Source organism: Narcine bancroftii, chromosome 3, assembly GCF_036971445.1.
Source record: "Narcine bancroftii isolate sNarBan1 chromosome 3, sNarBan1.hap1, whole genome shotgun sequence".
In the NCBI taxonomy this organism is placed as follows: domain Eukaryota; kingdom Metazoa; phylum Chordata; class Chondrichthyes; order Torpediniformes; family Narcinidae; genus Narcine; species Narcine bancroftii.
In genome coordinates this window covers 94,098,035-94,110,785 of record NC_091471.1, presented here as the reverse complement: position 1 = coordinate 94,110,785, position 12,751 = coordinate 94,098,035, and the positions used below count along the sequence as shown (strand labels likewise).

General features: G+C 39.6%; 1 protein-coding gene across 2 annotated transcripts in view; it reads left to right on the top strand.

Annotated features, from left to right (window-relative positions):
• micu3a (mitochondrial calcium uptake family, member 3a) overlaps window positions 1-12,156 on the top strand; it is a 195,917-nt gene extending 183,761 nt beyond the window's left edge. The window contains exons 13-14 of one of the 2 annotated variants that reach the window (XM_069924577.1): window positions 4,232-4,300; window positions 8,581-12,156. In XM_069924577.1, the coding sequence (XP_069780678.1) occupies window positions 4,232-4,300 (69 nt within the window). In that variant the 3' untranslated portion in view covers window positions 8,581-12,156. Of the gene's footprint in view, window positions 1-4,228; window positions 4,301-8,580 lie in introns of both variants that reach the window. The other variant, XM_069924576.1, reaches the window with a different exon arrangement.
• Window positions 12,157-12,751: the final 595 nt, after the last annotated feature.

Here is a 12,751-nt window from a genome sequence, read left to right as displayed (position 1 = left end):
TAGGTGTGGGATAGAAATAGGAACATTTTTACATGCTACATGGTCATGTGTGAAGGTGAGCCTTTCTGGCAGGATATTACTGAAATATTAACAAGGATAGCGGGTGGCCTTCATAGACAACCCAGAGCTTTATCTTCTGGGCAACTATAGTAAACTAAGCAATAAATTAACTAAATTCCAAATTTTATTTGTTAAAATAGTTTTGGCAGTGGCTAAAAAATGTATTGCAATTACTTGGAAATCTGACTTCCCTCTACATATAGCACGATAGACTGCTGAGATGAATAGTTGCATAGCTATGGAAAAAATTACACACCACTTGAAGAATAAATATGACATATTTATTACAATATAGCAGCCATATTTGGATCATATAGCAGCCCAACTGTAATTATAAATACAGTCATAAAAAGGGTAATAATAATAAATGCTGCTATACTATAAATGCAAGTGACTTCCCCATATAGAATTTTGGATTATCAACATAAATGTGAGCCCTGACAATGTGTGGATTTGTATTGTTTTGTTTTTTGAAAGAAAAATAAAAAGTTTATATATATAATATTGGAGACTTTTTCTATGTATATTTATGGGAGAAAAAAAAAAACAAAAATAAAATAGGTTTTTAAAAAAAAGAAAATACAGAATATAGGACTCAATATAATAACAATAATACATTGAATATAAAATCATAGAAAAACATTCATAAGGTGCAAAAAAATAAAAAGGAAAGCAGCGCCCATTCCTCAGATTTGAAAGAAAAGGGGACAGACAGCAGAGAATAGAGGGAGATAAAAAGAAAGAAAATAGAAAAGAAAAAGCAATAGGAACATGGTTCAACATCTCAGTCACATCATTTTAAAAGTATTAAATTTCCAATAAGAATTATACTAATTGACAAATATCAAAACAAATTATATAATTTGGGCATCTAGTAATCTTGCCAAATTTCGATGAACGTAAGTAATCTTCTCACGGGGAAAACAACTTTACACTTCCATGTTCCAATGATCAATATGAAGTAGAGATTCGGATTTCCAAGTTATCGCTATACATTTTCCAGCTATAAACAACATAATTTTAACAAATTTAGATTTACTTCTAGAGAAGTTAACTTTTATAACTGCCAAATTACCCAGAAGAAACTATTCCAAGTGTAGAGGGAAGTTGACCCCCACAATTTTTGTCAACATTTCTTCAAATTCTATCCAAAAGGGTCTTAATTTCATGCATAACCAAGTGGAATGTATACCACACCTAAAACACCTATCAGAAAATTATGTTTTATTTTTATGTCTATTTTGAGGTGTGAGATATAATTTGGTGCATAAAATTATAATGAATTAGTTTGTTTCTAGAATTAATTAAGGTAGTCATACATCTACACAGATCTACACATAGATCTGACCATCATTGTGGATCAATTATAATGCCCAAATCTGATATCCCATCTCTCCCTCGATCCATGTCATGCATATTTTAGGCTTTGATCTTGGATCAGAGCATATAGATTAGAGATAAATTTGGTTGCATTTCCCTTTAGAATTAGAATTTCCATATCTGAGCACATTGATAGGACCATTAATGGTCCCTACTTTTCCCTCAAGAAAGATCGAAATTGGAAATAGCAGAAGAATGTGTTGTTAAAGTAAATTATATTTATTTTTAAGTGCCTCAAAAGACATAAACTGCCTCTATTGATCATAACAATCTTCAATGCACCTGATACCATGTTGGTACCAGGTAGCCAAGATTCTAATACCCAAAGTCATGGGTAATAAACTGTTTTGAGCTCAAGGATAACTGTTTTGAGGATAATCCCTGTAATTGTTTGATTTTATCCAAAATATAAATTACATGTTTCAATCATGGGTTATTTGTTTTTCTTTTATTTAATTTAAAATTCCATTTATAAATAAACTTTTTGGTCATCTCCTCTCCTACCATGTGCAAGCCAATGAAAGCCCAGGAAGGAATTGCCTCATTTTAAAAAAAGCAGCAACAAAATTAATTTGTGCAGGTAAATAATATATAGTTTTTTAATCTGGTCATTTTAAGCCTCCCAATATATAATCCCAGGTCAGTTTATCCATGGAAATTCGAGAAACTTTAAATTTGTGAACATTACTGAGAATATAACAAAACTGCTCAACACTTTTCTGATGTGCTCAGTAACTACTTAGTTCACATGCAACTGAGAATTTGTAACGTAACTTTATAAATTATTCAGGTTATCAAGTCAAAGATTTTGAAATACTTCTGAGAACTTTATCTTGCATAGAGTTTTGCTGTATTTCATTTAAAAAAATCAAACTATCAGACAACAACTTCTTTCATCCTTACATAGTTAAGTACAAAAATCAGGAAGATGCCAACCAGTATGGCATGGGCTGACACAAGTGTCTGTCTGTTAATACTCTTCTCAAAGACTTCAAACTTGTAAAAGGCGTGAGAAGTGGTGTTTTTTTTTAACCAGTAAACTGATTTACTTGCCATGTACCCAGACTCCTTGCAGTAGACAACATTTTAACAGTTTCTTAACCACAATTGCCACATAAAAGATGACAAATGCTGTAAAAAAGATAAGTGATGACTGTTGCTTGGCGTTAATCACAATATCTGAATAATAATATGGTAGTTATGTTTCTGTTGTTACGAGCTCAGAGGACCCCAAAGCTCAGCAGCAATAGATATTCACCAAGACAAATGGTTACTTAAACAAAAGTTGCTTTTAATTATCTTTAATTATGAAAATAGAATTAAACTTTAACTTATCACTATTGACTTACTTAACCTAATTAAATCCCCTTCTAATTCTAAGTGCACATGTATGTAATGTGTATGTGTAAGTTCAGAAAAATTCTTTGGTTCACAGTCCATTCTCACTTTTCATTCCTCCAAGTTCACTGGTTGCAGGGAATTCTTATAATGTGCAAAGAATTTAACATTTATGAATTTCTTCAGGCTTTGGTGCTTGAAAGGTAAATGGTTACCGCTCAGGAAGGTTCTTGTCAGTTTTTAAAGAGAGATTTGTTGTTCCAGAGCATCCACAACTGATGTACTTCCATCAGCTACTCCAGCGACTTGCTGTCAAAATGCCCCTTTAGGGTTCTCCAGATGATAACCTCTTTCTTTGAGGTCACCACAGAGTTCCCTTTTGTTTCACTTATTCCAAGTGAAACATTAGACAGCCAGTCCTCTCCTCTTCTGTGAACCACAAGGGCTTGCTTGTCCTGTACCAGTCCCAGCTACATCTGCTGGCTGTAACACTGTACAAGTGATCTTTATGTCTCTCTCTCTCTCTCTCTCTCTCTCTCTCTCGCTCTCGCTTTCTCCCTGTTTGACTCTTTTTGCTTGCAAAACCCGTGATCCTCTTACAACAGCAAGCTCTCCTCCACACAATATGCGGCTCCAACAAGCTCTTTCGTCTGTTGCCTTTTGTAAACAACAATCCATTAATGAAGTCTCTTGAACACTCTTCAAAGCTCTTGCAAAAGCTCTGGAGCCAATATGTCTACCATGGGGCAGAGCTCCAGTATTTTAAATAAGATCTGTTTGAAAGTATTTGTATGTGACCTACTCTAACAAACCTTTGCCAATTTATCTCCCAAAAAACCATATCTATATACTCTGTCACTGTTCTACAATCAAATATCTTGTCTTGTGTTTTAATGGGTGATTTACTAGTAAGATATATGGCATGAAATTCTAATATTGTTTTGTAATAGTTACATAATTGGTACTATGTTAGATTTATGAAATTTCCTTTGGTGTAATGCTGTATCTACAATGCAAAGATAAAATGTCATGGTTCAAAAAATATCTGAAACAAAAATGAAAAATATTGTAAATGCCCAAGTCAATGTAGTATAAACTTTGCATTTATTTTCTAAAAGTATAATAGGCAAACTAAATTTAAGTAGTGGCTTACATTCTATGGTTTGATTTGAAATAATAAACGATATTCATTTTTATAAGCATTCTGCAAATTAAAATTATAATATGCTCCATTAATTCCTGAATTGTTTAGCAAGCAGCGATAATTATGTTTAAACAAGAGACAGGTAGTTATTTTGCAAAGAACAAGGTTTTTAATCTTGTATTTGCTGTTTAGATGCTGTTTTAGTTATAGTCCATTTAATATTTCAGACATTTATAGTTTATTGAAGCCACAACCTGCAAAACATTTAATGTCACTGTCTCTTGTGCCTTCCTTCCTTTCATTCAGCAGGGCTACAAATCTACACAGGGATATCCCAGTTTCAAAGTCTGCCTAAAAAAAGAGTTTGTCAGCAGATAAGTATGTAGAATTTATAATTTTAGTTTTCTTAAATGGATGTTTACATTGGCTTGTCCAAATACTGATATTTATTTATATTTTATTAGTTGAAATGTAATTTTATTATGTTTTTTTATTAAAAGTGAATGACTAGAATTGTTGTGAACAATCTCCCAGTGGAAGATGCTCTCTAATTTGATGGGATAGGTACCAGTGTGGATTAGGTTTTTCATCTGGTGGCAGGGAGCTACATTTAGGACTTGAAAGGACCACCTGAGGTAATTTCCTATTTGGAATTGAACAAGCAATATTTTTGTCACATTTCCTGATTTTTAAGTTTCCAAAACATTTTGCAGTCTTTGAATTTGTTTATCCATAATAATTATGTGATGTTAGTGAGTGGACTTCAGTCAAGATCTGTTTTAATAGACAGAGATTTCCATACATTTCAAGTTAGTTTTCTTGTCTTTTTGCTCAAAGAATTTTCATATCAACGAAAGCAAAACTTGCCATGAATCTGTGCAATTGGATTATGTGTTAAGCTTTAACCCTTTTTACACAGAGATCCTGCAATTTTCTTTGGCTTGGCTTCGCGGACGAAGATTTATGGAGGGGGTAAAAAGTCCACGTCAGCTGCAGGCTCGTTTGTGGCTGACCAGTCCGATGCGGGACAGGCAGACACGATTGCAGCGGTTGCAAGGGAAAATTGGTTGGTTGGGGTTGGGTGTTGGGTTTTTCCTCCTTTGCCTTTTGTCAGTGAGGTGGGCTCTGCGGTCTTCTTCAAAGGAGGCTGCTGCCCGCCAAACTGTGAGGCGCCAAGATGCACGGTTTGAGGCGTTATCAGCCAACTGGCGGTGGTCAATGTGGCAGGCACCAAGAGATTTCTTTAGGCAGTCCTTGTACCTTTTCTTTGGTGCACCTCTGTCACGGTGGCCAGTGGAGAGCTCGCCATATAATACGATCTTGGGAAGGCGATGGTCCTCCATTCTGGAGACGTGACCCATCCAGCGCAGCTGGATCTTCAGCAGCGTGGACTCGATGCTGTCGACCTCTGCCATCTCGAGTACCTCGACGTTAGGGGTGTGAGCGCTCCAATGGATGTTGAGGATGGAGCGGAGACAACGCTGGTGGAAGCGTTCTAGGAGCCGTAGGTGGTGCCGGTAGAGGACCCATGATTCGGAGCCGAACAGAAGTGTGGGTATGACAACGGCTCTGTATACGCTTATCTTTGTGAGGTTTTTCAGTTGGTTGTTTTTCCAGACTCTTTTGTGTAGTCTTCCAAAGGCGCTATTTGCCTTGGCGAGTCTGTTGTCTATCTCATTGTCGATCCTTGCATCTGATGAAATGGTGCAGCCGAGATAGGTAAACTGGTTGACCGTTTTGAGTTTTGTGTGCCCGATGGAGATGTGGGGGGGCTGGTAGTCATGGTGGGGAGCTGGCTGATGGAGGACCTCAGTTTTCTTCAGGCTGACTTCCAGGCCAAACATTTTGGCAGTTTCCGCAAAGCAGGACGTCAAGCGCTGAAGAGCTGGCTCTGAATGGGCAACTAAAGCGGCATCATCTGCAAAGAGTAGTTCACGGACAAGTTTCTCTTGTGTCTTGGTGTGAGCTTGCAGGCGCCTCAGATTGAAGAGACTGCCATCCGTGCGGTACCGGATGTAAACAGCGTCTTCATTGTTGGGGTCTTTCATGGCTTGGTTCAGCATCATGCTGAAGAAGATTGAAAAGAGGGTTGGTGCGAGAACACAGCCTTGCTTCACGCCATTGTTAATGGAGAAGGGTTCAGAGAGCTCATTGCTGTATCTGACCCGACCTTGTTGGTTTTCGTGCAGTTGGATAATCATGTTGAGGAACTTTGGGGGACATCCGATGCGCTCTAGTATTTGCCAAAGCCCTTTCCTGCTCACGGTGTCGAAGGCTTTGGTGAGGTCAACAAAGGTGATGTAGAGTCCTTTGTTTTGTTCTCTACACTTTTCTTGGAGCTGTCTGAGGGCAAAGACCATGTCAGTGGTTCCTCTGTTAGCGCGAAAGCCGCACTGTGATTCTGGGAGAATATTCTCAGCGACACTAGGTATTATTCTATTTAGTAGAATCCTAGCGAAGATTTTGCCTGCAATGGAGAGCAACGTGATTCCCCTGTAGTTTGAGCAGTCTGATTTCTCGCCTTTGTTTTTGTACAGGGTGATGATGGTGGCATCACGAAGATCCTGAGGCAGTTTACCTTGGTCCCAACAAAGCTTGAAAAACTCATGCAGTTTGGCATGCAGAGTTTTGCCGCCAGCCTTCCAGACTTCTGGGGGGATTCCATCCATACCTGCTGCTTTGCCACTTTTCAGTTGTTCGATTGCCTTATATGTCTCATCCAGGGTGGGAACCTCATCCAGCTCTAGCCTTAGGGGCTGTTGAGGGAGCTGGAGCAGGGCGGAATCTTGGACTGAGCGGTTGGTACTGAAAAGAGATTGGAAGTGTTCTGACCATCGGTTGAGGATGGAGATCTTGTCGCTGAGGAGGACTTTGCCGTCTGAGCTGCGCAGCGGGCTTTGGACTTGGGGTGAGGGGCCGTACACAGCCTTTAGAGCCTCGTAGAAACCCCTGAAGTCGCCAATGTCCGCGCTGAGCTGTGTTCGTTTGGCGAGGCTAGTCCACCACTCATTTTGGATCTCCCGGAGTTTGCGCTGAAGATGGCTGCATGCGCGACGGAAGGCTTGTTTCTTCTCTGGACAGGACGGCTTTGTAAGGTGAGCCTGGTGGGCTCCTGCAATAATACCATAAAGAAGACCTGTCATTAAGCTGGCTTTGCTTTTTTACACTGAACCAAACAATGGCGGCAGATACGAGTTGGCACTGTGACTACCTCCACTGCCAGCTTAATGGCGGGACTACAATGCCCCCCCATTCCGTTTTCATACATATTACACAAAATGGCGTGGCGCAATAAAGGCGCAATATTCCTGCCTTGAAGAGGTCAGTGTAAAAGGAGCTTTTCATTCTGAAATGTTGGTGGAACAGAATATACACATATGTCTGGAAGGTGAAGAACACCCAGACCATGGTGGAAAGATGTAACTCTGTTGGCTTGTTGCTTGACATGGGTTAGATCTCCCAAATTTTCAAGAAATCTCCAGATCCGATTGACAAGGGATTGAGCTTGTGTTTTTTTTTCTTGCATCAAATTAGGTCACTTCCTAATATAATTATAATGGTGATTTTTAACACTAGTCTATTATAGAAAGCAGTAAACAGTAACCAAACTGCTTAAGCCTGAATAACTAGGAATGGCAGATATTAGAAAACTATGTGGCATTTTATGTGGTTACCATTACTGAAACTTTTATTTTATTTACATGCTAATAAAAATGCTGTTTAGTCATGCAGATGAGAGGGATTTTATCATGAAAAAAGTCAATTTTTGCCAAATATTAATACACAGATGAGAATAACCCTCTTTTAAGAGTACAAAATGTGCAGAACCAGTAGTTGATTGATTAACTTTTCTGTAATATAATATATGAAATTTCATGTTTTGTGGGTGTAGCTTTACATCTTTTTTTTATATCGCACAGACATTTCTGAAGCACATATTCATTTTCATTTGGCATTTTTACTATCCAATACATCTTTATTATCCAACAGTGTATTGGATCATGAAAAAATTATCATAATATTATATTTTTGGAGGACCACACCTGAATTCTCATAGACAAGGGATTGAGCTTGTGTTTTTTGATGGGTTTGACACATGCAAAGACGTGTTAAAATTGATTTTAAGAACTAAGTATGAAGGAACCTCTCAAAATGCATAGGGAGCAAACAAAGAAATCTTTTATGTAAAACTTCAACAGGAACAATAGTAGAAGAATTAAAATTGGGATAAAGCTAGGATTAGGGCAATGAGCTGAAGAGCTGGCAGAGATAACATGGATAGAAATCGGTAAGATGTCTTGAAAGTAGATGACAATTTTTAAATTGTAGAGTTGCCACTATAAATACTAGAATCTGGAGCAAAACCCAATCTGCTGGAGGAACTTTGTGGGTGGAACAGCATCAGTGGGAGAAAAAGAGTGGTCACGGTTTCAGGCCACAACTCTTCATCAAGACTGGTTCTGCTCAACCAGCCAAGTTCCAACTAGGATAATCAAAAAAGGAATGATGGGCAAGTAGGGTTTTCTGCATACTGGGATATAGGTAACAGTTTAAAATTATAGGGGTGGAATACAAAGAGATTGGCTAGGAGAGTATTAGATTAGTTAAACCTAAAGATAACACATTTTAATTATTTTTTTTCTCATCTTCCCACACAGGTGTTCAAATGGCCTGGTAGTAAAGGTTATTACAAATGTGTGGATTTTAAAAAATGACAATTTCTTGAAACAACTTTGAAGACAATGTAAAACATGTTTCTTTTGATGGTCTTAAATGTTGCAGAAAATCTATACTCAAGGTTGAATGTTACATGGCAAAATATGCAATAAGTGTAATTATCCTTGTATCTCTATTTGAACTATACAATTCTTGGGAACATTTTACTTTGTTGAGACTGAGTATTCAATGCATTCCTCAACAAGTTGACCAATTTTATTTTAAATGCTTAAATTAAGAGTGAATAAGACAAGCATGTATGATCAAGAGCCTTTATTATATATTATGCTGGTGCTTGAAATATAAATATATGAAATGAGTAGTCAAAGATATAAGTACAGTAAAATCCCTATTATCCAGTACCTATGGGGATCACAGATGCTGGAAATGTGAATTTTCTGGTTGACTGAGACTCATTCTTACAATGCCCAACTAATACATATGCATTAAGAATACACCATGTAAAAGACAAAAAATGACAGTGCAAAATGTAAAGTCATTTGAAAAAAAATTGGTATTGTAGTCTTTAATTATGTAAAGTTCATTTTAATCAAGTAATACAAAACAAATTTAAATTCGAGCCCCAGTCGCTGGCACTGTAACCCTCCTCCTCCAAGTGTAAAGAAAAAGCCTTACTCATATACTTAATACAAATAGGGACTCTTACTAGGCAGGGATAGGGAGATATTTTGGGAGAGTCACCTCAACAGTGAGCAGCATCGACCGGCTCTTCATCCAGGTATCCTGCTCAAACTCTCAGCACAACCTGACTCACCTCAATGCAAGTGTCCCAGTCAGGCCATTGGCACAACCCAACACATCTCCTTGCAAGTGTCCCGGTCAGGCCACTGGCACAACCCAACACACCTCCTTGCAAGTGTCCCGGTCAGGCCATTGGCACAACCCAACACATCTCCTTGCAAGTGTCCCGGTCAGGCCACTGGCACAACCCAACACATCTCCTTGCAAGTGTCCTAGTCAGGCCACTGGCACAACCCAACACACCTCCTTGCAAGTGTCCCGGTCAGGCCATTGGCACAACCCAACACATCTCCTTGCAAGTGTCCCGGTCAGGCCACTGGCACAACCCAACACATCTCCTTGCAAGTGTCCTAGTCAGGCCACTGGCACAACCCAACACATCTCCTTGGAAGTGTCCCGGTCAGGCCACTGGCACAACCCAACACATCTCCTTGCAAGTGTCCCGGTCAGGCCACTGGCACAACCCAACACATCTCCTTGCAAGTGTCCCGGTCAGGCCATTGGCACAACCCAACACATATCCTTGCAAGTGTCCCGGTCAGGCCACTGGCACAACCCAACACATCTCCTTGCAAGTGTCCCAGTCAGGGCCTCGGTGTACCTTGCTCTTACTGCCAGCCCGACTCACCTCCACTAAAATGGCGACAACAAAATGAATGCGGGGCCAATGAAGTCTCCGCGCTCTCCCATGGGGTCCATCTGCCCCCATTATTATTTATTTGAATTTTATGTATTTATTTCCTCAATTTTTTTGCCACTTGTTTGAGTTTCCGGTTGACTGAGTGCCAGATAATGAGGATTTTACTGTAAAGTAGTAAGCCTTATATGACTGAGCAAGGTATATCATTGAACCTTTTGATTTTATAGATGACATAAAATGTCATTAGAAATACAAGGACATAGTAGATAACGTTCATCTAAAGATGCATTTTGTGTATGAAAATTTTTGAACTACAAGTGTCTTTTGAAAAAAATAAGCCAGTTAATTTCTGGAGCTTAAATTGTATTCAAGATGTAAATTAACTGGATCTGAATTTGTAACAGCAAAAGGCATATATGTATTCACAAGGAATCTGGACAAAGGAGGTTTTTTGTTACAATCGGATGAAGAAAATAGTAAAAGTATTTCTATGGAACACAACATTGATATACTGTATACTTCCTCAGCAGTTGACCTGAATAGTTGTCTTCATTGTGTGCAGTTTATGTAAACAAATCTAACAAGGACACAAGTTGATTTAATGGGGAACATTGCTCTTTTTATAGATGAGAAAAGCATGTTAATATATCATTGTCGTAATTAGATGCAAAATTATTGCTAGGCAAACTTTTTTTCCTGAAAATAAGCTGGATTTATTTTTGACCTATTTATTGTCTCACATTAATTTTGTGTATGGCAATTTGTTGAAATGTAAACCATAGTAAGTAGGCTGTGAGCTCAGGGAGGAGAGAAGCCTGACTGTCTTGGTACAAGTAACATCAGCAGGGGTCGGGAGCCAGGTTTAAAAGATAAACTCCTTTCCATTTACTTTAATTGCTGTGTGAGGAGGCAGGGAATGGACCCGGCTAGTGTTCGCGGGGCAGCCACTTTTATTGTAGTTTTAACATGTAGGCTGTGAGCTTGAGGAGGAGAGAAGGCCAACTGTGCAGGTGTGAGTGACCTCAGCAGGGTTCGGGTACCAGGTTTAAAAAGGTAAGCTCCTTTCCATTTACTTTAATTGCTGTGTAGGGAAGCAGCAAGAGATTAGTTGACTAGGGGTGTGTTCAATTCAGACAATTGATTAGGGCTAGAAAGCAATTGAGTTAATAGGTAGAGAGTAATAAAAGGAGGGGCAGCTATTGGAGTGGCCAGCAGTTGAGGAAGAGCTCTCTCCTCTTAAGGTAAGGGTGGTAAGTTATTTAATTAATTGTGATTATTGCAAGAATTAAGTTATGGAGCCAGAGGTTGAGTCAGTCCAATGTTTCAACTGCAGGATGTACGAAGTCATGGGCAGCACAAGTGTCCCTGATGACTACACCTGCAAGAGGTGCATCCATCTGGAGCTGGATGTACACAGGATCATTCGGGAAGCAGAAGTTGTGATGGATAGGAACTTCAGGGAGGCAGTCACCCCTAAGTGTCGCGAGGAAGGCAGCTGAGAGACTGTCAGAAGGGGAAGAGGCAGAGAGAGCAGGTAGCCCTGTGGCCATTCCTGTTAACATTGGATGTACCATTTTGGATATTGTTGGTGGAGACGACCTACTAGGGAGAAGTTTGAATGGTTGGGTCTCTGGCACTGGGACTGGACCCTCAGAAGGGAAGGGAGGAATGCAGTCATGATAGGGAATTCAATGGTAAGGGGGACAGACAAGAGGTTCTGTGAGAAAGATTGATTATCCCAAATGGTTTGTTGCCTCCCTAGTGCCAGGGATATCCCTGATTCTCAGAAGGGAGGGTCATAATCCATGTAGGGACAAATGACATGGGCAGGAAGGGTGAGGAGGTTCTAATGGGAGAATTCAGGCAGTTAGGAGCAAATTTGAAGGAGAAGACTTCCTGGATTGTAATCTCAGAATTGCTGCCCATGCCATATGTTAGAGAGGCAAGAAACACAAAGATAATCCAGTTTAATATGTGGCTAAAGAGATGGTGCAGGAGGGAGGGCTTCATGTTTCTGGATAATTGAGCTCTCTTCCAGGGAAAGTGGGACCTGTTCCAGTGGGACAATTTGCACTTGAACTGGAGGGGGACTAACATCCTTGCAGGTAGTTTTGCTAGTGCTGCTTCGGGTGGGGGGGGGGGGGGATTTAAACTAGATTTTCAGGGGGAGGGAAACCAAAGTATTAGAGTAGATAATAAGGTGGAGGATGATGAGAATCATGAAAGGATTGCATGTAAAGACAGGGTTGTTCAGGAAAGAAATGGTCTTGCATGTATTAATGCGAGGAGTCTTGTTGGTAAGGAAGATGAGGATTGCCACATGGGACTATAACATTATTGCTATTAGTTGCAGGAGGGCAGGATTGGCAGCTCCATGTTCCAAGGTTATGTTGTTTCAGATGGGATAGAGGAAGTGTGGCATTGCTAGTCAGACCACCCAATAGTCTACGAAAATTGGAACAGCAAATCTATAGGGAGATAGAAACAGAAAGTTGTGATAGTGGGAGATTTTAACTTTCTGCACATAGACTGGGACTCTCAACTGTAAAAAGGACTGGATGGGTTGGAGTTTGTCAAATGTGTATAGGAAAGTTTTCTACATCAATATGTAGAGATACCAACAAGAGAAGCTGCAGTACTTGATCTTTTAGGGAACCAGGCAGGTCAGATGGCAGAAGTATCTGTAGGTGAGCATTTTGGGTCCAGTGACC